Genomic DNA, 22,558 nt, shown 5'->3' on the forward strand with positions numbered 1-22,558 from the left:
AGGAAGGATGGGCAGGGGTTCCCTCTTGGGGGGCACGCTAGGCCAAAGAGGGCAGCAGGTTGGGGATGCCCACCTGCATCAGGGATGATAGTGTGATGGTTCCAGGGAGATGTCCCAGGGCCCAGACTCTCCAAGGTGGTGCTCTTGGGGTTCAGCAGGGACGCCTCTAGCCCAGGAGACTGTCAACTTTCTTTCCTCTAAATCCTTGATCCCATCCCACCCCGCCTTGAGATACATCTTGAGAAGCTACAACCAGTTTGACCCTGGCACCTTGTATGCTTCCTTCCCACGTCGGCTTCTTTGTAACATTGTCGGCCTCAGTATAAACTAAAGGATGGGGAAGTCTGACCAGAAAAATAGACCGAAATCCCATATGGTCAGGCTTTTACGGATCTGTACCCAAACCCTGATCTGTCCGTGCTCTTTTAGGGGGCCTCAGAACACCCACCTCCTCCACTCCTCAATGCACCATCAGCTCACCTGCCTTAGGCCTTGTTCTTCTGTTAATCCGCCACAAGCCTGTGTTCTGTCCTGTGTGCCCACCCACCTTGTCTCTTTTGTAAACAGGTTGCTGCCAGGATCCTGTACAGCCCCCCCCCCCTCTTTTTCCTGAGTTACTCGTCTCCTCTTTGCTGCTGCTTTGGTGTGTCAGATCTGAAATCTGTCTTGAGAGACCTGGATGAATGTCGCCTGATCCTTGTACGTGGAGGCGTCTCCCTCCTTCGTCTCCAGGTTAATGGCTGTGATAAACGGAGCCAATTGTCTGTTACAGGTCTTCCTCAGGATGGGGACTTTAAGGAATATTCCCAAGCAGCTTTTGAAACTCCTTTTGTCTCAAGGGGGTTCCCTGTATTGTCTGGCCAGACTGGACTGCCTTTTTTCACATTTTGTTGGGGGAAAGAAAATGTTCATCTGTTCTCCTGTCTGGTGACCGGGAGTCTCTTTCTTCTGTTTGGGCTTTTATCGCCTCCAGCCTTGCAGGCAGCACCTCGCCTCTTCTGCCTCCTCCTCCCTCTCCTCCTGTTTCGGCACCACCCTCCACCCTAGGCAAGGCTTACCTAACAGACTCCTGCACCTTCCTCAGTGCCTGTGGCACCAGTGGTTTCTGGTCCTACTCCCAGTGTCACGGAGCGGAGAGCACTCCAAGCTGTTGGGCCGCCTCCTTATGAGGTTCAAACTGAAACACCTCCCAGGTCGGCAAGAAGGGGCCTGACGGTTCCCTTGGACTTAAACCACCCCTCAGATTTCCCCACAGGTACCCCAAGCAACATGGACAGTGCGGAGCAGATTGATTGACTTTTAGTGGGCACAGGTGCAACATATTTTGATTGAAAGTCAATTTAAGTTTGTTTATTGTTTTTAAGTTTATTTATTTTGAGAGAGAGAGGATCCCAAGCAGTCTCTGTGCTGTCAGCACAGAGCCTGAGGTGGGGCTCGATCTCATGAACTGTCTCATAAAGCTTTCGTGGGTGATGGTTACGAACAAGTAGGTAGGCTGAATAAATGAAAAGGTTTCTAGGTAAAACTTTTAATGGCTTTCAAGATCTTTTGTAACATGAATTTTTTTTTTATGTTTATTTATTTTTGAGAGAGAGAGTACACATGCAAGCAGGGGAGGGGCAGAGAGAGAGGGAGTCAGAGAATCCAAAGCAGGTTCCAGGCTCTAAGCTGTCAGCCCCAGTGTGGGGCTCAAACTCATAAACCATGAGATCCTGACCTGAGCCAAAGTTGGATGCTTAACCGGTTGAGCCACCCAGGTGCCCAGTAACCCGAAAGTTTTAAAGTTTTGCTAAGTTAAATGATAAATTGGATTGAATTCATTGGATATCCATAACCTTTCTAAATAAGGTAAAATACCTAAAGCATTGTTTTCTGAACATAGGTTTGTGTTTTTGGCTTCTTATTGTGGAGAAACTGACAGGGTTGCTTTCCTCATCATTTCCATCAGCCTTAATTATGTTTAATAGAATTTTAACTTAGAAACCTTAGTTTCCAGTGAACATGAAGTAGTAACCAATTGTGAACTGTCTGCTACACCAGAATTCTTTAGATTGGCAAATTTATGAATATAGTTCATAATTTCTAAAAACATGTTTTCCCATAGCACAATCTTTTTTTTTTTTTAATTTTTTTAATGTTTATTTATTTTTGAGACAGAGAGAGACAAAGCATGAATGGGGGAGGGTCAGGGAGAGATGGAGACACAGAATCCAAAGCAGGCTCCAGGCTCTGAGCTGTTAGCACAGAGCCCAATGTGGGGCTCGAACTCACGGACTGTGATATCATGACCTGAGCCGGTCAGACGCTTAACCGACTGAGCCACCCAGGCGCCCCCCATAGCACAATCTTTCAACAAAGCACGCTTAACAAGAGACTCAACTCTGTATGTAGGAAAGTGGGAAATGTGTTAGGAAGATACAAGAAATGAGAATACATTTTGTTGAGAGGAAAAACAAAGTAATTTTGTCCTAAAATGAGACTGTTTATTTAGAGAGAGAAGGCTTAGGACAAAGCCTGAGTGAAAAAGAAAGTTGTAGAAGGTTTGTCAAGGCAAATCTTTGAAAAGAACTTTGTATGTAATCATGACTAAGATTGAAATGATCTCTTATTGTCAGCTTGGTTAGTTAAATATGGAGTTTTATAGTGATCTATGATCCTGTTTAGGCATGTACCATGAAACTTCCCAAGATTCAAACTCTAGATAAAGTCTTTTTGACTGATTAGGCTGGTTTATTTGGTATGGTAAGCTACTTGGGAAGTTGTATCACAGAGATGATGATAAAGGTTATGTTGTTTGGGTAAATGCTGTAACTGTTCTAGAAATTATATGAAATTCCTGTAGTTTTAGTATGTTCTGGTACAAGGTCATCATTTGACATTCTGAGCTTCAACATACCTTTTGGAGGACACGATGAACCCGTAACAGCCACTAACAGGGTTCTCTCCTATTCCTCTCCACCCCAGGCACCCCGTATGCAATGGCCCTGGTGTCTGCTGATTCCCGCATTGCAGAACTTCTCACGGAGCTCCATCAGCTGATCAAACAAACCCAGGTAAAAAGCTGTAGCCCTTGGCTCCTGGAGGGCAGCATGTGAGTGGCAGGGGTGGGGGGTGGGGGGTGGGGAGGGTTGTGTTCAGAGAGATTGGACGTGCAGGAGCCCAGGTGATGTGAAGAATGCGTTTTAAGAACGAGAATGTGGGGGTATAACTACCCTTCCTGCTGGATTTTCTATCAGGGGCAGGATCTTGTGATTCTTTCTGTTTAATAACGGCTATATTGAGATCTAGTTCACTGGTTCCAAGTGTCCGATTCCAGTGGTTTTGGTGTATTCACAGAGTTGTGCCACCGTCACCACGATCAATTTCAGAACGTTGACATCGTCTGACAAAAATGCCCTGTATCCATTATGGCCATTCCTCTTTTCCCTCCACCCTCTTATCTCAGCTGAACACAGATACTCTTACTGGGCAGGATACTCCAGGGGTGCAGGCAGAGGTTCTCTCCCAGGAGCTGGTCAAGGGCCAAAACTTTTTTGGAATATGCAAGATCTGAAAACACAGGCCTGTTGAGTTCAACTTTTCCGGCACAGCCCCCCGTCCCCAGCCCTTGGCCTAGGCTCCCTTAGAGTGAAATGATATCGGAGCATCTACATTTAATACAGCATTTCTACATCAGCTATAGCAGCAGTGTCAACACGAGTATGCCTAACATTTGGAGGAGCCGGTGTGGGGTCGGGATAGACTTCAAGAAACAGCCTGTCCTATTGAGCCATTACATACATTTTCATATTTTTATACTAATTTGGTTACCCATTTCGCCCCTTCATCCACTCCTGTTTGTGCCTTATAATACGTTTGTGTCGAACTGTTCCTTTGGGCACTGGTACCAGAATTATCATATGACTTCTTTACGTAAGGCAGTTGAGTTTTACTGGCGATACCAGGGTGGTACACTGTTGAACTATGGTCATGGTAGAATTCAGTTTCATTATAGAACAAGTTAGTAAGAATTATAGACTTATTTCTTATGCCTTCCCACCGGAATTGGCCTTGCCCACTTACTAGATATCGTACTTAACTAGATAATGCCCTGGACAATAAAAGTATACTTTACAATATTTGCTTTATTACGGTTGGCCACGATTCAGTTATTTCTGGGTTCTGGTGACAAAGCCAGTCACCCTGTTGCAGCTCACAGGCTTGAAAAGAGACTGGTTTTCATTGTGTGCCCTTGTACACCGGGGCTCACCTCCTCCCTATGGGAAGGACCTAAGCGATACTCAAAGTAACAGCCCTACCTCTGCCAGCTGTACCTCAGGATGTCTTATTTTGATCTGTTCTTGGATCAAGGCAGTCATGGTGCATCAATATAAATTATAAAAGCCCTGTACAGGTGCCCTAGAAGGGCCGCCACAGGTTTAGAAACGCGTGCTTCCCCTAGGTGTGTCCTTGGAGCTCAGTGGCTAGAATGGAGGGCCATTGCCCCATGGCTGCCACAGCCCCCGTCTAGATTAAAATAGCCAAGAGGCCCTGAGGGGCAGGGTGGCAAACCTTTCCCAACAACACATGGGTCCGTGAATTATCCAGCACTATCTGTTGGATTGACCTGGCCCAAGACACTAACTCCTCCTCATCTTTCCAGGTGGACACACACTCCTTGTCTTCCTCCTACCAGAGAACTCACCTTAGTCTGTTCGTTTTACTAATCAGTCTTCCTCTGAATGCCACTTCTCCTTAAAAGTGTATTCAATTGTCCCATGAGGCGCACACTAGCACCCGTCTCCCCTAAAACCCTTTCTGTCTGTGGGCCAGTGTACTTTGTCCAGCACGCATTTTGTTGCCATTGTTGTCTACTGGCCTGGGTGCAGTGAGGAGACCTATTTCATACTCCAAAATGCTGGGTCCCCTATACTGGATGTATGGCGGCCACACGTAGATGTATTTTAGCCTGAATGTATCAAATGGCCTCTCCAAACCTTCCTCACCTCAGGGCGAGAAGGTTCCCCGGGGGAATTTGGACCCACCATGTGATGCCTGCTGCTCTAATCCTATCAGAAAGCCATTTTTTTTCCACTTAAAAAGATATCTTTTCATTCACAAAAATAAGGGTGGTGTGTGTTTGTGCACGGCATATTGGATGTGCCGCTGCTATACTTTGGTCCATTATAATCAGGGTCCTCTCCAAGCATTCGGTCATCCAGGTTTATAGTTACACAGGGACCCATCTCCTGGGAGCCATGCACCACACAGTCATGTGGCCCAGAAGGGAGCGGTTCCCGGAAATTCCTTCCCAAATGAAGTCTTTTGTAGTGGGATGTAACCTGAAAAGTAAGGGTCAGGAGATGCCGGTATAAATATTTCTGGGGCCTCTGGCCTGGGATGCGGGGTGCCACAGCAGGATAAAGGGCCGCCCTCATGCCTGTTGACCTCACCCTTGCAGGAAGAGCGTTCACGGAGCGAACACAACTTAGTGAACATCCAGAAGACCCATGAGCGGATGCAGACAGAGAACAAGAGTAAGTAGCTGGGCTCACAAGAGAAAGGGGTATGGGCCGAGACAGGGAACCTGACTGTTACTAGTGTCGGACAGGATTTGGACAGGATTTTTGCATGTACCTACACAACCCGAAATGAACCGCTCCTTGGCCAGAGGGACAGTTTTCCCTTAGGCTGTGTGATATATGGTGACCCAGGAAACAGATAGCAGATGACCTAGCACTAAGGAGCCTTAAAATCCCCCACTTCTAGGGACTGGGACGTCAGTGAAATGAGGCTGCATCCAGGGGAACCCCTTTGGGCACACAAGCATCCCCAGTAGGCTGGTGTTTTCTAGAGAGAGCTTCCCTCCCGTGCACTGCACATGCCCCAGCGGCCCTCATGCTCAGCCTCCTGGGTCGGTGCTTTCCAACCCTGAGCAGCTTCGAGAGTTGTTGTCTGTCTTCCTCTGTGCTGACACGTATTTTCTGTCATGCGATGGCAGAGATTAGAAAGTCCTCTCCTGACATGTAATGATGTGATCTGTACCATGTGAAAAGGTGAACTCGTCGAACATGGGCATCTGCCTCAGAGAGCACTTCTGACCCAATAAAGCTCACACCCTGGCCCGTGGCCTCTGTAAGCCTCCGGAAGTCTGATTTGGGTGTACTGGAAGCAGGGCCACGTGACCACCAGCTGCCCCTTGCCCACGCCTCTTTCTCTGTTCACTTGGCAGTCTCTCCCTATTACCGGACAAAGCTGCGTGGGCTCTATACAACCGCCAAGGCCGATGCGGAGGCGGAGTGCAAGTGAGTACTGTCCCACCGCCCTGCCCTCATCTCCCCTTCCCCGCCCGTGCGCTGGGCCCCGGAAGCCTACAAAACACAGCCCCAGCCGCCTTTCCTGCCACGGATAAGCAGATTCCCACTCCCCAGGCTGCCCCTGGGGGCCTGCCTTCCCTAGCAGGGGAAGAACCCACTTTTGGACCTCTCTTTCCCGATAGCCCTGCTGTTTTGTAGATGGCAGTGAGGTGGGGACCAGACCCCAGCACTGCCATTTACCAGCCGCAGTGACCTTTTGAGCAGGCCCTTCCATCGAGACTCAGTGCTCCATCATTACAACGGGGATAATAACCATCTACAGAACTGTCAGCATATGAGACGGTTGTGTATATAGTGCCCAAAACCAGTGTTTTTCAAACTTCTGATCATTACCTGTGGTAGGAAATACATTCTCTGTTGTGGCTTAATAATAATAATATTAAAGACATAATCATCATGTTAATAATATTAATAAAGACTCCTTTTGGCCTTACTGTGCCAGGCATTATTCCAAGTACTTTATGTATTTATCTCAATGCTCAGAGCCACCATTTTACAGATGAGGAAACTAAGACACAAGGGGTTCCATAATCTGCTAAAAGACATACAGCTAGTAAGTGGGGGAGCCCAACGTTAGACCCAAAGTCCATATTCTTGGATACCATGCTAGAATGGTTTAATGATTGTCTTTTCACATTTATTTTATATGCACATATATCATAGAATTGGAACAAGAAATAGTTTGTACTGTTACTATGTCTTTGTGTGTGTGTGTGTGTGTGTGTGTGTGTGTGTGCGCGCGTGCGCGTGTGTATTTTGTTTTCTTTTGTTTAAGTAATCTCTACACCCACTGTGTGGGGCTCAAACTCATGACCCAGAGATCGAGAGTTGCATGCTCTTACGGCTGAGCCAGCCAGGTATCCTCTGTTCTGTTTTTTTTAAATGCTGGTTGTTACCCAGGAAATTAATCTCACAACTCACTAATGAGTTATGGGCTCCGTTTAAATACTGGCCTGCACATGTGGTGATGGCCAGCACCCTAAACATTTCTAGTGGTTCCAGATCTTCCTCTCCTCCCGTCAGGCTCTTCATGAGCACACCCTGCCTTGCGCTCATGGTCCCAGATTTTCGTCGCCTGCTGTCATCTTTGTTTTACAAACCTTTGCTGGCACCTGTGTCTGGTGCTGGCCATCCCCATGTAGAGACACGAGGATAGCGAAGACCCTGCCTTCAAGGGCAAACGGTCCGGAAAGGACAGGCACCCTAAGAAAAGAGTTACAGGACAGTGTGGTTGATGGGCCAGCAGAGGTGGGCTCACTGTGCCTGCAGGCCCGGGATGGCCGCGGGGAGGAGGAGAGACTTGAAGTAGGGGTCAGCAGGTGGACACGGCAGAGGGGACAGTGTGTGGAGGCTGTGGAAGAGTGCCTGCTGGGCATGCGCACTGGGGGACTGAGAACCAGTCCTGTGTGGCTGGGAAGGGCAAGGCAGCATGTGGAGGGCTTCCAGGAACTGGGTTTTATCCTGGAGGCCACAGGGAGCCAGTGAGGATGTAAAAGGAGAGAAACCTCTGGCTGCTGTGTGGACGGTAGACTGGGTGAGATTCAGAGCCAGTGAGGAGATCAGGCAAGAGGTGGTGACGGGATTGAGCCAAGACAGTGGCTGTGGGGATGGAGAAGCAAGGGGGGGTTCAAGGGCAGATTCTGAAATAAAATTGGGGGAATCGGGCACCTGGGTGGCCCAGTCGGTTGGGCGTCCGACTTCAACTCAGGTCATGATCTCACGGTTTCTGGGTTCAAGTCCTGCATCGGGCTCTGTGCTGACAGCTCACAGCCTGGAGCCTGCTTCGGATTCTGTGTCTCCCTCTCTCTCTGCCCCTCCCCTGCTCATGCTCTGTCTCTCTGTGTCTCAAAAATAAATAAAAACATTTTTAAAAAATTAAAAAAAATAAAATTGGAATCATTTGGGACAGGGGAAGGTGAAGATCCCAGGGTTTTTTAGCTTAGAGGCACCAGCTGGGCTCCCTGTGCTGGTCTGGGGAGGAGAACAAAGGGTGGGGCTGACTTAGGCAGGGGGAGGCACAGAGCGTTCTGACCGCCAGCCGGCCTTCCAGCCCACCCTTCCCCACCGCCTCTTCTCCCTGATGTGCAAGTTTGTCATCTGGCCATAGTCGGGCCCTTTCCCGCTCACCTGCACTGGAGTTGGGCTGGCATGAGTTAGAGGGACACGCACATTAGAGAGTAAAAGGCAAATGGCCCTTCCAAGCTTAACTGCTGGGAAAGTGACTGCTTCAGAAACCAGTCTGGTGTGGGCTCCTCTCTCCCATTGACCCACCGGGAGTTAAACACTTAGAAGCTTATTTCCTAATTTCAGGGCCCAGCCTCTTGCAGTTCTGCCACTTTACTTTTCAGACTGTCAAAAGTTCGTACATTTATTCACTAGACTCTGAGTCCTTGTCAGCACCGGGTGCCGTGCTGGGCCCGGGAGCACATGAGGGGGCGAAGTGCCACCCTGCCTGCGGGAGGCTCCGAGTCTGGGAGTCTGGGTGGGGAACACATGTCACGGTGTGTTCCCGCGACACTCTCCTCCACCCATACATCTCCAAGCAGATTAATTAAAGCCCTCAGGAAACTGAAGAGGCGCCAAGAGCCAGCGTCAGGAGTTAGTCCCATGACACGCCGCTAGCTGACTCCTTGACACGCTGCTGCACTTTCCTCCACATGCTCTTTCCTGCCCCCCGGCTGGGTTTCATCCTCCTGCTTGCAGAAAATGGAAAAGTGCCTGTGTCTTCATTTAACAATTTCTTTTTTTTTTTTTTTTTTTTTTTTTTAAAGGGCTTGAGGTTGCACACTGGCTGCGGGGGTCAGAGGGCAACAAGATCAAAGATTTCACTTTCCAGAAATAGGCAGCCATTCCAGGCAGGAGCAAATCATTTTCTAGCCTTAGTGCAAAAGGCCTTCCGCAAGAGTGGGAGGGACGGGGTCCTCAGTGATACTTTGGCCACAGACCGTGGCTTCCAACCACCCCGAGTTCCAGCTGGGGAAGATGGTTTTTGCCCTGGCTCGGCTGGCGCAGGCAGAGGTGTAGGTTAGCTTCCCAAGGGCCTGAACGACTCCCAGGCTAACACGGCAGGTCCCCAGAGGAGAGAATGATTTGTGGTCTGTGGACGGTCCTTCCGCACCAGGTGCGGGGCCCTGGACAGCTGACCGTTGGCTGCGGGCGCTTGCGGCGTGGATGTTGTTCCAGGCTGCAGGCCAGAGGTGGCGCTCTAGTCTTGACCTGTTCCATAGGAAGGAGGTCTCGTCCACTTTTTTCCAGGGTTATGGCCGTTTTCCATTGTGTAGTTAGTAAGTCTCTTATGGGAGGTCATCGAGATTATGTAAATATTCCAGGTCAAGCTGTCTCTCAGCTTTGGCATCTGTTTATGGTTCTTGTTCACAACAATTGGGATTCTTTTTCTTAAAGCGCCCCAGGGGATTCTGATGTGGTTGAGACCCACTCCATTAATGTCTCACAGAATACAGCTTAGGACATACTGCATAGAGCTGTGTTCTTCAGACAGGCCCAGCAGCAGTGGTCAGACTCCCAGGTTCCCTTTGGCCTCCTGGCTTTTACTCCCCTCCTGTCCTGGTGCCTGACTGCCCTGTGTCCCAGTGCTCCCGGCCTGCAGTGGCCCTGGCTGAGCCCTCCCTGTGTCCTGTGCCTGCCGCGCTGAACTGTGATGCTGCAGGCATATCAGGTGACATGTCCACCCCTCCCTGCTTTGGACTGCCCCACTCCATCTGCCTGACAAGCTCCACGAGAGCCTGGGACCCAGCAGGACACAGCTGCGAGGCTGTATCGTGCTGTGTTCTTATTTGTCTCCCTCCTGCTAAATGAAGGCCTTCAGAACTACAGGGGCATTTACTAAAGGTTTACTAGAGGAATAGCTATGGGAGAGGAGAATAAATGACCCAAAATGGAGTCTGTGCTGCTTAGTCCTATTGAAATACTTGTGGGGGAAGAGTCCTCAAGATCTAGGATAAAGAAATCTTCCTCCAGCGAGAATTGTGTTCAGTCTGCTGGATTGCCTGGGCCCCAACCACTCTGGAAGCCCGTAAGTTAACTCCAGAGGCTTACTGGGGCTGTGGCCTTTCGGAGACAGATTCCTTCTACCCATACCCCTGCTCTGAGCTGAGAGGACTCCCCACAATCCTCTGGAGTGTCTCCTTTTACACGTCCCAGCGTGGGCAGACCCCGAGCCTTAACTTCCACCCTGCGAACCTCCAGACTGTTCAGAGCAGCCAGACCTGTAGCATGCTTTCTTCAGGCTTTGTCAGATGCAGTTCTCTCTGCTTTGCTTGCCTCTCTGCGATTCTCTTGGATTCTTTGGCCTGCTTCCTCTCACTACCTTATCGGTTCTTTTATGCTTTTAAAATTAAAAAAACGCGGGTGCCTGGCTGGCTCAGTCAGTGGAACACGTGACTCTTGATCTTGGGATTGGAGGTTTGACCCCCGACCCACGTTGGGTGTAGAGATTACTTAAAATTAAAATAAATAAACAAACCAAACCAAAGAAATAGGGGCGCCTGGGTGGCTCAGTCGGTTAAGCGTCCGACTTTGGCTCAGGTCCATGATCTCACAGTTCATGAGTTCGAGCCCCGCGTCGCGCTCTGCGCGGACAGCTCGGAGCCTGGAGCCTGCTTGTGATTCTGTGTCTCCCTGTCTCTCTGCCCCTCCCCCACTCACATTCTGTCTCCTCTCCTCTCCTCCCTCTCTGTCTGTCAAAAATAAACATTAAGAAATAAATAAATAAGCACTTAGGGTTTATAGTTTTTGGCAGTAGGGCTGATCTGAGTTACCCAGCTTGCTGTAAGCAGAGACGGAAGTCTGTGCTTTGTGCTTCATCCTGACGCCTTCTCTCCCTTCTCCCCACCCTCAGTATCCTCCGGAAAGCTCTAGATAAGATAGCAGAAATCAAGTCTCTCTTGGAGGAAAGGCGGATCGGTGAGTCGGAGATGCGTCTTGACCAGGCTGAGTGAGGCTCCTGAGAGCAGCAGCCACGGCTCCCTGCAGCCTCAGCCCTGTGTGCTCGTTCCGTGGACTTCCGGTGGGGGGAGCGCATCTGCGCAGCCCGGGTCTGGGAGGGAATGGAGACGCTCCCCTGCTCAGAGGCAGGGGCTCCCCAGCGTCCCTGTGCAGACCTGGAAGGTTTCATCCCCCCACCCGTGCTCGTCTCCCTTCCTCTTGTGCCTGGGCAGGTGCCTCCTTCCCGCTACCTCCACTCGCACTTCTTTCTGTCGTAAACCCTGGCTGCTCTGTGAGGGCCGTCCTAGGATGGAGTTTACACATCCTAGGCTGGCTTCCAGATCCCTTCAGGCCGCCCCGGCTCTCCCACCTCTCTTACCGTAACGTTCGGTGAGCCCACAGCGGGCAGTCGCCTCCCCCGTCAAACGTGTCACGCCGCCAGCGGGGTCCGTGTGAGGTTGACTGGGTGTGTGGTGCCATGCCTGAGGAGGTCAAGGGTCCGACTAAGGAACCTAAAGTTCTTTTACCTTTATGTGGAATAACAGCACATTCTAACAGTAGAAAAGCACACCTAATTGTACACACAGCTCTGTGAAATTTTCACTGACCGAACATCTGATGTGACCAGCATCTCAGAAGCCCCCCTTTTTGCCCTCTTTCGTCCTTCACACCAAGGGACCCCCCTGACCCGACATCTCACCGGTCCGTGAGAGTAGTCCGCAAGTGTTTCTCCGCGGGCATCTGGCGGAAGGGGCCGGGATCCCATCTGGGCCCTTGCTGCTAACTCGGGAGCTGGGGTTCCAGGCCGAACGCCACTGGCAGCCCAGTGCACGGGTGGGCCTGGGGGAGGCGCCCTGTCCCCGGTGCCTCAGGGGCTCGCTTCCTTCCCACAGCGGCCAAGATTGCGGGCCTGTACAATGACTCGGAGCCCCCTCGGAAGACCATGCGCAGGGGGGTGCTGATGACCCTGCTGCAGCAGTCGGCCATGACCCTGCCCCTGTGGATCGGGAAGCCTGGTGACAAGTGAGGGCAGGCCCCGGGTGGAGGGAGCTGAGAAGTGGGAGGGGCTGGACCTAACACCTCGTCCCACCCTCAGGCCCCCGCCCCTCTGTGGGGCCATTCCAGCCTCTGGCGACTACGTGGCCAAACCTGGAGACAAGGTGGCCGCCCGGGTAAAGGCTGTGGATGGGGACGAGCAGTGGATCCTGGCCGAGGTGGTCAGCTACAGCCATGCCACCAACAAGTGAGTCGACACCCACGCCTCCGTCTGCGCTCCCGTTACACCTGCGCGGCTGCCCCTCCCCCACGTGCAGGATGGGAGAAGGGCTTCCCTCCGGGTGCCTGTGGGGACGGGGACGGTGTGTGGAGCAGGCTCCTTGGGCCCCTTCCCTGCCCCGCTCGTGGCTCCCCGACTTGGCGCACCTCCCCGCATCCACCGTTTTCCTTTCGTTCGCCAGGTATGAGGTAGATGACATCGACGAAGAAGGCAAAGAGTGAGTGTGCTGGTCAGGGCGGGACCGTGGAAGCTGCTGGGAAGGAGCCCCCGCCTGGCCGCGGGTTGACCTAAGCCCCCCTTCCCCCAGGAGACATACCCTGAGCCGGCGGCGCATCATCCCACTGCCCCAGTGGAAGGCCAACCCCGAGACGGACCCTGAAGCCTTATTTCAGAAGGAGCAGCTCGTACTGGCCCTGTATCCCCAGACCACCTGCTTCTACCGTGCCCTGATCCACACGCCCCCACAACGGGTAAGCAGCCCCCACGGGAGAGACCGCACAGGACACGACGACTGGGCTGACCCCATGGGTCATGGGGTCACCGTCCACCTCCCTCCCCTCCTGACCACCTCCTCCAGCCTCTCTGAGCTAGGAGGGTCCCGTGCGTTGCCCTGTCTCCTGCTCACACTGCCCCGCAGCTGCCCTCCGGCCCTGCCCCCTACGGCAGTGCCAGCCAACCCCTCTCCCACCTTCAGAGTCCCAGCAGGCCCTGAGTGGAATGTGACCCACGAGTCCCCTAGTCTCACCTCACCTGCGCATTTCGACAGGCAGCCCTGAGATGGGAAGGCCCATGCCGGGGCCCTTTCTCCGTCCCCGGCCGCGCTCCCTCATGCTGGTCACCCTTCACCTCATGGTGGGGGAAAGGCCCTTCTCCCCTCTTCCTCCAGGATTCCTGCCTGCTGCCCTCTGGGTTTTTCTTGATCCCCTTAACAGAGGGTCCTCAAAAGGCACCAGATCCTCTATGTAGGATCTCCCCATATAGACAGTAAGTCTCCCTCCTGCTTGCTCTTTGTTGCTGAGAAAAGAACTCCGTCCTAGCAGGGGTTAGGTTCAAACATCTAGAGTTTTTGAGCGAGGTTGGGGACAGGAGAGGCTGGGAGCCCCAGAGGTTCTGCTCATTCTCGGCACAGGGCCTCGTCTGGGGGTCTCTGACCAGCCCCTCCTGTCTGCCCCCTACTGCAGCCCCAGGATGACTATTCAGTCCTGTTTGAAGACACCTCCTATGCGGATGGTTACTCCCCTCCCCTCAATGTGGCCCAGAGGTACGTGGTGGCTTGTAAGGAGCCCAAGAAAAAGTGAAGTGGGCTGGCAGACTCCAAATCTCCTGCCGTCCTCACAGGGGACTGCAACAGAAGATTTTGTGATCAAATAAATATTGTTCCCCTTTGCCCATGTCTCCTTGGCTTTGCTTTTCCAGGCCCTTCTCCCCCTCCTCCTGACAGGACAAGTTGGGGAATTGGAGGCCGCGGAGGAGATGGCCGCATCTGGTCCCAGCAGGCATTTAGTTTCAGTTGAGTTTGCTCTTTGCTCGCATTAGAGACTCAGGGTGTTAACACAAACGGCATTTTATTCTCGACCCCAGGGTCAGGCCGGGTCACAGCAGTGGGGCCGCGGGCGTGCCTCGGGGAGCACCACTCACAGGTGCGTGCGGAAGCGGAGGCTGCAGCCCGCCATCTTCTCCGCATAGTGGGCGTCAAAGCGCTCGTTCTGGGCCACAGTGAAGGTGGTCTTCCAGTCCCCCGCGACGCCTGTGGGCGCGAGGAAGAAGGGCAGCGTGGCTGTGCGTCCTGGCGGCAGAGGCGGCCCCGGGTGGCTCGGGCAGCTCTCGCTCTGCTTGCACGCTTGCCTCCCCGCCCGGCCAGCCGCCCGGGCGCTCACCTTTCCTCATGAAGGCCGAAACGCTGTGATCCATGATGTCAGGGGGTATGGTGGTGTAGTTAGCCATGGGGTTCTTCTTCATCTCCTTGAAAGACGTTTGCTGGGTGATGAGATCCACGGTCTCCTCTGGCAGGGTGCGCCCCACAAACTCCAGGATCTTCTGAATTTCCCTTTTAGGGTTCTGGAGCAGCAGAGGGGCTCTTCAGTAGAGGTTGGGATCGCTCATTGAGCAAACAAAAGGGGGCCTCCCAACCCCTTGGGGGACCTGGCCGCTTCCGCTTCCGGCCCTCCCAGCCCCAGCTCCTTGGGCCTGCCTTCCCTGGAGGCACATTAACTGCCGCCGCCCTGTGACCCTGTAACAAGCTCTGCCTGGGTCCCAACGGGTGAGGGCAGGGACAGTCGTCTCTCAGAACTCTGGCCCCAGGGAGAACAGCAGCAGTAAATGGCCAGTGGATGGCGAGGCGTCGCTCCGGTCTGAGACGAGCCATACAGTGTTGCCCCCCGGGTGGCACCGCAGCTCCATGTCCCGGGCGGGAAGGCGGGCCGGGGGGGTCCCGGGGACTGACGTGGGGGCTGCCATGGGGAAGGTGGCTGAGAGGGCCTCGGCAGGTCCCCGTGGGCTTCTTGGCTCTCTGGAGAGAAGTGGCAGCGGGTGACCTCACCTCTTGCATGTCCTCATAGAAGAGGTAGAGAACAGGGTGGGTATGACTCAGCTCCCACCACTCCCGCACGTGCTGATACCAGGACCCGTAGGACACTGGGGAAAGGGCAGGGGCAGGGACACAGAGCTGGCATTAGTTTTGACTGACCGCTGCTCAGCTCCACCCCACTCCTTCCTCCAGATTGAGCCCCACCTTCTCCGGCCATGAACTTCTCCAGGAAGCTGTCCCAGGTGTCAGGGTCAGGGTGCACCTTGGCCATGCGGTAGAAGTGGTAATAGGAGACAGCCACATCCTTTGCGTTGCGGGCAACATAGACCACCTGGAGGGGCAGACGACCCCCCCCCCCCCCCACACACACACACGCATCATCACCACACAGTGAGCCAGGCACTGGATGTTCCACCTTTCACAGCATCCCTGCGAGGGAAGTTATCCCTGGTCTGACCAGAGGGGAAACTGGCTTAGAGGCTGACTTGTTTGTGTCCCTGGAACCCTATTTGATGCTAATCTAATCCCCTCAGTGCCGCCATACCCAGATTTGGAACCAGGCGTGCCCCACTGTCACCAGCCCCCTCCTCTGCGGGCCTGGGGAGGCCTGCAGAGAAGACTGCCTTTCACAGCTCTGCACAGAGGAGGCTCACTTTCACCGACTTCTACCACAGGATGGGGCAGACAGCCTCCCCCCTTAAGATGAGACCTTCCTCTCAGGACCAAAACTGGGATGGCTTCCTCTGCCACTCACCTTGACCTTCTGATCCAGCAGGGTCTGAGGGAGCAGGGCCAGGGGCAGGTGCGTCTTGATGATTCGTGGGGCCGGTGTGTCTTTCAGAACCTCCATACCTGTGCCGTGGGCAGGGAAAGGTCTGCCGAGCTAGAGCCCAGTCCTGTCTCCTCCCTCCGTTCCACGTGGCCCTAGAGCCCTACTGCACACCTGTGGGAATCCCTGGAGCCTTGAACTCAAGGAAGGGTATCCGGATAAAGACGGGGGCCCTGCGACACTTCTCCAGATCGCCACCTTGGTAGATCATGTCCAGGATCTCGCTCACCCAGGTGGTGCCTGGAGAGCAGGGAAAGAGGAGGCGGACAGGGCTGCGGGTGGCCCCCTGCTGGCCCAACGCGGGACTTGTGGCCCAGGAGAGGGGTGGGTGGCCCTCATCACTTACCGGATTTGGGGTAGGTGCTGATAAGCAGGTCATCGGGCTGGGCCTGGAAGTTCTGCAGTGGCCCCAGTGCCTCGGCAAAGTACTTGATGAGAGGGATCCCCTTCACGTACTGCAGTGGCGGGCGTGAGGTGTCCGGGACCAGCTCCATGCCGCTGCGTCAGGGGCCAGAGTGCAGCCTACTTCCCTTAACATCACAACATGCCATCTACTGAAACCTTTGCTTTAAGATAAGGGACTGAAGGCTGGGTGACTTGCCCCCACTCACAAGGCTGGCGAGCGGCGGGGGCGGGGGTCCAAAGCCACACGTAACCTGCAGAGGGTCACAACGCCGGCTGCACCTTCACCTGAAGGGCCTGAAAAATCCCAGAGCTTGGGGCCACACCCCAATCCAGTTAAATCACTCTGGGGGCCCAATCCCAGTTTTCGGGAAGCTCTCCAGATTCCAGTGTGCACTTGAGAAAACTACTCTAGAGGCTGCCTGTCCTAAGTCCCCGCCTGTTTTCTTTTTCATACTACTTCCTGCTTCAGCCCCTGGCCTACTGCACTGGCCTCCTCGCCCTGTCGTCCCCTGGAGCTCCTTGGGCCCCTCACGTGTGGAAACATCCCAAAGGCCAGCCTGTGACCCCACTTGTCCAACCACACTCCATCTTGGCTCGGAGATAAACACACCCAGCTGAGCAACTGAGCTTCCTTTAGGGGCTAAAGTCTGAGATGTAGATGAGCAAAAGAGAGGAGTCACGGAAGGGGGTTTCGGACCGGGTTGCAGTTGGCAGACTGCTTTCCCGAGGGAAAGCACAAGGATGCCATGCTATCAGAGGCAGCAGCAGAGAGAGAGGATCTGGAGAGAGAGGAGCTAGCGACGCCAAGTGAGGGAAGTCTGGCCAGCCCAGCCCACCCCAGCACTCACCACACCTCTCTGGATCTTGGCCTTGTGGCTCCTTTGTGCTGTGGCTTACTGGCTGCAGTCGTGGGGAGTACAGACTTGCTTTCTGAGCTGAAGCGTTTCTAAGTCCAAAGTGGGAGGTCTCTGGAGCCAGCACTGGGATCTGGCCGTCCTCCAGGAAGGAAAGGGTGGAGTTTAGAGTGGGAGGGCCCCCCTGTGCTCCCCTCCTCAGCACCTTAGCCAGAGCCAAGCTTAGACTGACCTGAAAATCCAAGATATGGGTTTAGCATGCAGAAAATAAGAGTGAATCTAGACAACAGAGCCCAATAAGCTTTCATTTTTGTCTTTTGGGGGTTTTTTGAGCTGTAATCCTGGCTCCTGACCTGCCTTCCAAACTCCACCCCGGCAGGGCGGGCCAACCAACAGCTTTTTCTAATGGATCCAGCCAGTTGAGAGGGGGCAGGGTAGAGAGGAAAAATGGGACACTCCCGTGAGCAGGGTCACTCACCTTCCTGGCTGGCTCCAGGCCAGTCTTGGAGATGCCAAAGGCTCAGGCTGGGGGTGGCACACAGGCCCCCAGCAGCCCAGGGATTCTAAAAACTGTTACTCTTGACCTCTGACAGCAAGGCCAGTACAGAGCAATGTGGGTGGGCAGCATGACAGAGTCTGGGGTGGAGCAGAAAAGGGAGGAAGAATGCCGAGTCTAATAACCCTGGGAGTGAGTCCAGCTTCATGATTCCCAAGGGATTTCATGGAGATTCATTCATGGTTGGTAAAAGAACCATGGCCCCCAGAAGGTGCTTTTCTCTCACTGGGTCTGAAGGGGCTCTGCAGACAGAGACAAGAAGGAGTTGGGGCTTAGAGAGCCACGGGGCCCCATGGGGGTAGAGTATCCCCCCGCCCCCACCACACTCTTGGCCTCTGTCCTTCCTATTTGTATTAAAGTCCAGAGTCAAGCTGGGCACTGGATTTGGATGGGCTCTGAGTCAAGAGTGTGTCCCCCAAGCAAAGCACTGTGTGATGTCAGAAGCGTGCTAGGGACAGCTGAGGCACCCGGGCCTCCAGAAAGAGGAGAGGCTCATCCACACAGGCCAGCAGCCTCTCCCTGCCTCTGCTCTTCTCTTCAGGCCCCAGTGACTGGTAGGGCCTCTGCCTCCAGCCCCCAGCAAACACCAGGAAGTTCCGTTAACTCAAGACTCTTTATTGTGCTCAAGTAAAAACCGCCCAGACCCACAGGAGTGGCACAAACAAGCAGTGGGCGAGGATCAGGTCTCCAGCATGTCTGTCCAGTGTTCCTGTGGAAACAAGAGGACCGGTCAAAGGCAGCCTGGGGGGGTGGGGCGGGGGAGGGGGAGGCCGGGGCCAAAGCCACCTCTCACCTCTTCTAATTCCAAGTTCTCTTCTTCCTCCTCGGTGCCCATCTGGCACAGCCAGATCAGGTCTCCCCACAGCAGTGAGTTCTTACAGCTACCAAGGGGTGCAGTTGGTAGGAGACACAGTCAGGATCACAAGCCTCTTCCAGGCTAGGCCCTGAGTGCCAAGATAAGGACTCGGCTGCCCTGGGCCTGGACTTGGACGACCGACACCATCTTCCCAAAGGTAGGCCAGGCTGGGGCAGGGGTGCTGGACTCACCCAGGGCATTGACCCTCTAGGGGCAGAAGCTGCCCTGGCTCCTTCTCCAGGAACTCCTCTGCAAGGCAGATCACGTGGGCCCTGAGGCGGCAGCCAGGGTGGGGGCAGCACAGGGGGCCCTCTTCATCCTGTCAGAGGTGGTAGGCAGGTAAGAGAGAAAAGCGGGAGGAATGAAGTAGCTAAACACTCAGAATTTCTATGGACCAGATACTGTTCCAGGGGCTTTGCATTAAACAATGCTGTGAGGCACATACTACTGCTATTTGCGTTTTATAGATGAAACTGAAGCACGGAGAGGTTACAGCACTTGCCCACAGAGACCAAGCTAATCAGTTTCCTCTCAGCATAAGCAGTGATTATATATTTTTTAAATTTTTTTAACGTTTATTTATTATTGAGAGACAGACACGGAGCATGAGCAGGGGAGGGGCCGACAGATGGAGAGACACAGAATCCGAAGCGGGCTCCAGGCTCCGAGCCGTCAGCACAGAGCCCAACGCCGGGCTGGAACTCACAAACCGCGAGATCATGACCTGAGCTGAAGTCGGACGCCTGACCGACTGAGCCACCCGGCCGCCCCATGGGCAATGATTATATACACAGCACGGCCACTGCAGCCAGGCCTATAGTTCTTCCAGCTAACCGACCTCAGGCAGGTCACTTAATCTCTGAATGGCAGGTACTCAATTTACATTTCCCGAGAGCTCTGAAGAAGTCAGGCCCATCCTTTCAGTTAATCTGTTAAATATGTATTGTCTGTTTTCCCCGACCCTTTTCTACGGCAGTCAGCAAGACCTGGCCTTGTATGGGCGGTGGGAGAAACTGACAAGATGAATAAAACACCTAGCATGTTAAACAATAAGTGTTTAGGTTTAAAAAAAAAAAAAAAGGCAAGGAAGTGTACAAGAAAGAATTGCAGTTTTAGATGGAGAGCCGAGGAAGACTTCATGGAGAAGGGGAAGGTGGCACTTTATAAATACCGAAAGTCTAGGGAAGAGCCTTACAGTCAAAGGGGAAAGGCACAGGCCCTGAGCAGAAGGGTACTGATTCTGAGGAATGGCAGCAAGTAGGCTCATCCCCATTTGAGAAACGAGGGCAAAAGGTGTCAGTGGGCTGCCCGGTCCCTCAATAAACAGCTGGATCCCAAGTCGTCCGAACCCTGAAGGCCAGGTGGAGCCGCTCACCTGGAAGGAGCGCGCGCACAGGGCGCAGCAGGCCTCGGCATCTTGGTCAGGCTCGGACTCCAGGTCAGCTAAGGGTCCGGCGCGGCGCTTCGGGGCCGCGGCGCGGGGCGGCGGAGGCCCAAAGGTCAGCGGCATGTGCGGCGGTGGCGGTGGGCAGAGGTCACACCGGAAGTCGGCGCGCAGCCAGCGCACGGTGAGCGGGAGGCGCACCCAAGGCGGCACGCGCAGCATGTGCGCCAGCACGCGTAGGTGGAAAGCGAAGGCGGCCTCGCTGCGCAGGCGCGGGCCCACGTGAGCCAGGCGGCGTGAGGCTTGGGGGTGCTGCCAGGCCCACTCGAACTGCGGGCGGAGAGTAGGGGCTTCAGGGACGCCCCAGGAAGGGGGCCGCCAGGGGAAGGCCCGAAGCCCCAGCCCATTCTCCCACCGTCCCCGTCTCCTTTCTTACCCGAAGGGCGGCCACGGCGGAAGGGAAGCCGTGCACGATAAGCACCATCGCCCTGGGGAAAAGAACGAGGGCGCGGCCTGTGAGCCCCCCGCCTCACCCCGCGTCAAGCTGAACCGCCTGGCCATGATTCACCCCCAGTCCTACCTGAGAGTGAAGTCCTCATGCCAGGCTTCAAGCCTAGTCCGCGAGGCCCCGCCCCCTTCGCGAAGGTGCATCCTCTCACACCTGCCAACCTCAGGCCCCGCCTCCAGCACAGGCCCCGCCTCCTGCACTCCCCCTGTCCTCTCCCTTGCAGACTCTCTCTGGTACAACCCCAGCCTTGTTCATCAGCCGCTGTCACCGGACCAACCCTAGATCCTCAGTCCCCTTCTCACTCAATCCCTGCCTCTTAGTCCCACAGCCGAGTTTCACAGGGCTCCGCCTCCCCACCGTGCTCCTCGCATCCCGGCCGTGCTCTCAGCCACCGCACCGGCTCCGCCCACTGTCACTGGCTTGGCCCCGCCCCTCTCGGCAGGCCTCTCCCCCTCAGAGCCTCGCCTCTCCCTGGAAGCCCTGCTCCAGACAGCAATCCACTCCCTCTTACCAGGGCCCGCGCCCGCTGGTCCGCCAGGCCCCTCCTTTCTTGCGGCCCCCGTTGTGCTGCTGGACCCTACGAGTAGGGTTGACAGTGAACCCCACGTAGACGCGACCCCGGTGCCGAGGGTTCAGGCAGTAGAGCAGATAGACGCCGAAGAAGCGCCCGGGCCTCGCCGCGTCCCCCTCAGGGCCCATCGGCACTTGTGGGTTGATTGCTGTGGCCTATGACCTTAGGGAGGACTGAGTTGCCAGGGCCGCAAGATGCTTGTCTCGGAAAAAGCGTTTGGAGGCGATCCCGAGATACCCTAGAGGCCACGGCAATGCAGATTCGCGCACCCTCTCCTGACTGACTGGAGCTAGGGTGTCCAAACCGGCCCACGGGACCCGGGCTGCTGTGCAGGCAGCGGGCACTTATTACCGCCCGATTCGGTCCTTGGGCTGACTCTGATTGGCTGCTTGATGGTAAGCGCGGAAACGTAGGACTGTTGGAAAGCTGGACTTGCCTGAGGGCGGAAGTGCCGGGTTTACAAACGCCTTAGTAAGGGCGGAAGTCGAGACTGACGGAAGTGGCGTCAGTACGGTCGGAAGAGGTGTGGCTGCGGTGGGAGCTGGGATTCCATCCCCGCTGAGCTGCCGCCCCTTCTGGGCTGCCGCAATGGAACTCAGCGCCGAGTACCTCCGGGAGAAGCTGCAGCGGGACCTTGAGGCAGAGCACGTGGTGAGTTGAGCGGTCTAGATTCGCCCAACGAGGGGGAAAGGGCCTGAGGGGCGGGTTTCATACTCCCCACACCGTTGTTCCCCATAGGAAGTAGAGGACACGACTCCCAACCGTTGCGCGTCCAGCTTCCGAGTCCTGGTGGTGTCGGCCAAGTTCGAGGGGAAGCCGCTGCTTCAAAGACACCGGTGAGGCCCCGGGAGCCCCTCACTCAGCGCGACCCCAGCGCCGGGACCACAACCCTGGCCACTCCCCTCAACCTAACTCCCTACCCCCACCAGTGCGGCCCCGCATGGTGACCACGACCCCAAGGATGCCGCCTTCGTGGCCCCTGGATTGAGACTTAGGCCCTCTTCCTCTTTGGTCCGCACGTCCTGGGGACACAACCTGGGTGACACCTCCAGTCTCCCTGATCACCCTACATTCTGGAATCGCAACTCAGGCCTCCACCTACCGTTTCCTAACCCCATCTTTCCCCCAGGCTGGTGAACACGTGCCTAGCAGAAGAGCTTCTGCACATCCATGCCTTTGAGCAGAAAACTCTGACCCCAGAGCAGTGGACCCGTGAGCAGCAGAAATGAAGAGACCTAGGCCTGCACAGCCATTAAATTATGAATCAGGGCCAGCTTCTGTGTCAGCGTGTTGTGGGGGGGAGGGTGGGAAGGGTGCTGAGCTTTAATCTAAGAGCCTGGTTTCTCCCTGCTCCACCCCACCCCCAATCTACATTGTCTTACTTTGGACAAGTCTTTCACACATCCACAAGGCCTTAAGTGTTGAATCAGATAAAAACAAAAAACAAAAACAAAACTGAGCCTCAATGAACTCACACGCTATCGTTTCTTCC

The 22,558-nt window shown here is 54.6% G+C and overlaps 4 protein-coding genes across 12 annotated transcripts in view; 2 read left to right on the forward strand and 2 right to left on the reverse strand.

Moving 5' to 3' along the window:
• SGF29 (SAGA complex associated factor 29) overlaps positions 1-13,963 on the forward strand; it is a 31,543-nt gene extending 17,580 nt beyond the window's left edge. For all 6 annotated transcript variants that reach the window (XM_049638535.1, XM_049638537.1, XM_049638539.1 and 3 more), the window contains 9 exons: positions 2,965-3,053; positions 5,441-5,516; positions 6,212-6,284; positions 11,215-11,279; positions 12,194-12,323; positions 12,397-12,543; positions 12,758-12,793; positions 12,884-13,046; positions 13,758-13,963. In XM_049638535.1, the coding sequence (XP_049494492.1) occupies positions 2,965-3,053; positions 5,441-5,516; positions 6,212-6,284; positions 11,215-11,279; positions 12,194-12,323; positions 12,397-12,543; positions 12,758-12,793; positions 12,884-13,046; positions 13,758-13,874 (896 nt within the window). In that variant the 3' untranslated portion in view covers positions 13,875-13,963. The remainder of the gene's footprint in view (positions 1-2,964; positions 3,054-5,440; positions 5,517-6,211; positions 6,285-11,214; positions 11,280-12,193; positions 12,324-12,396; positions 12,544-12,757; positions 12,794-12,883; positions 13,047-13,757) is intronic.
• A 161-nt stretch (positions 13,964-14,124) lies between these two features.
• LOC125928023 (sulfotransferase 1A1) lies at positions 14,125-17,318 on the reverse strand. Of its 4 annotated transcripts, none has more exons than XM_049638542.1 (8): positions 17,186-17,318; positions 16,279-16,454; positions 16,047-16,172; positions 15,858-15,955; positions 15,308-15,434; positions 15,116-15,210; positions 14,454-14,634; positions 14,125-14,362 (listed from the first exon to the last, which is right to left on the reverse strand). In XM_049638542.1, the coding sequence occupies exons 2-8, from the start codon at positions 16,424-16,426 to the stop codon at positions 14,211-14,213; spliced, it is 927 nt and encodes a 308-aa protein (XP_049494499.1). In that variant the 5' UTR covers positions 16,427-16,454; positions 17,186-17,318; the 3' UTR covers positions 14,125-14,210. The 4 variants fall into 4 exon arrangements, with proteins under 4 accessions (XP_049494499.1, XP_049494498.1, XP_049494501.1 ...); XM_049638541.1 differs by having other exon boundaries at positions 16,279-16,462; XM_049638544.1 differs by having other exon boundaries at positions 14,125-14,323; positions 16,279-16,462; positions 17,186-17,303.
• Positions 17,319-18,341: 1,023 nt separating this feature from the next.
• SLX1A (SLX1 homolog A, structure-specific endonuclease subunit) lies at positions 18,342-21,194 on the reverse strand. The gene is made up of 6 exons (XM_049638545.1): positions 21,007-21,194; positions 20,424-20,475; positions 19,979-20,317; positions 18,795-18,922; positions 18,541-18,628; positions 18,342-18,456 (listed from the first exon to the last, which is right to left on the reverse strand). The coding sequence occupies exons 1-6, from the start codon at positions 21,192-21,194 to the stop codon at positions 18,427-18,429; spliced, it is 825 nt and encodes a 274-aa protein (XP_049494502.1). The 3' UTR covers positions 18,342-18,426.
• A 264-nt stretch (positions 21,195-21,458) lies between these two features.
• On the forward strand, positions 21,459-22,552 carry BOLA2B (bolA family member 2B). The gene is given in 4 exon segments (XM_049638546.1): positions 21,459-21,503; positions 21,505-21,717; positions 21,805-21,902; positions 22,196-22,552. Coding segments are annotated over 4 exon segments (456 nt in total). The 3' UTR covers positions 22,296-22,552.
• The last annotated feature ends 6 nt before the right edge of the window (positions 22,553-22,558 follow it).

The sequence above is a fragment of the Panthera uncia genome, chromosome E3 (assembly GCF_023721935.1).
Source record: "Panthera uncia isolate 11264 chromosome E3, Puncia_PCG_1.0, whole genome shotgun sequence".
NCBI lineage: Eukaryota > Metazoa > Chordata > Mammalia > Carnivora > Felidae > Panthera > Panthera uncia.

Coding starts and splice junctions, on each gene's coding strand:
- LOC125928023 (XM_049638542.1), bottom strand. CDS start 16,426: ATGGAGCTGGTCCCGGACACCTCACGCCCGCCACTGCAGTACGTGAAG. Junction 15,211..15,307: donor GAAGTTCATGGCCGGAGAAG/GTGGGGCTCAAT, acceptor CCCTTTCCCCAG/TGTCCTACGGGTCCTGGTAT. Junction 14,363..14,453: donor TTCGGCCTTCATGAGGAAAG/GTGAGCGCCCGG, acceptor CTCTGCCGCCAG/GACGCACAGCCACGCTGCCC.
- SLX1A (XM_049638545.1), bottom strand. CDS start 21,194: ATGGGCCCTGAGGGGGACGCGGCGAGGCCCGGGCGCTTCTTCGGCGTC. Junction 20,318..20,423: donor CCGCCGTGGCCGCCCTTCGG/GTAAGAAAGGAG, acceptor CTCCGCCCGCAG/TTCGAGTGGGCCTGGCAGCA. Junction 18,923..19,978: donor TGTGCGCGCGCTCCTTCCAG/GTGAGCGGCTCC, acceptor CACCTCTGACAG/GATGAAGAGGGCCCCCTGTG.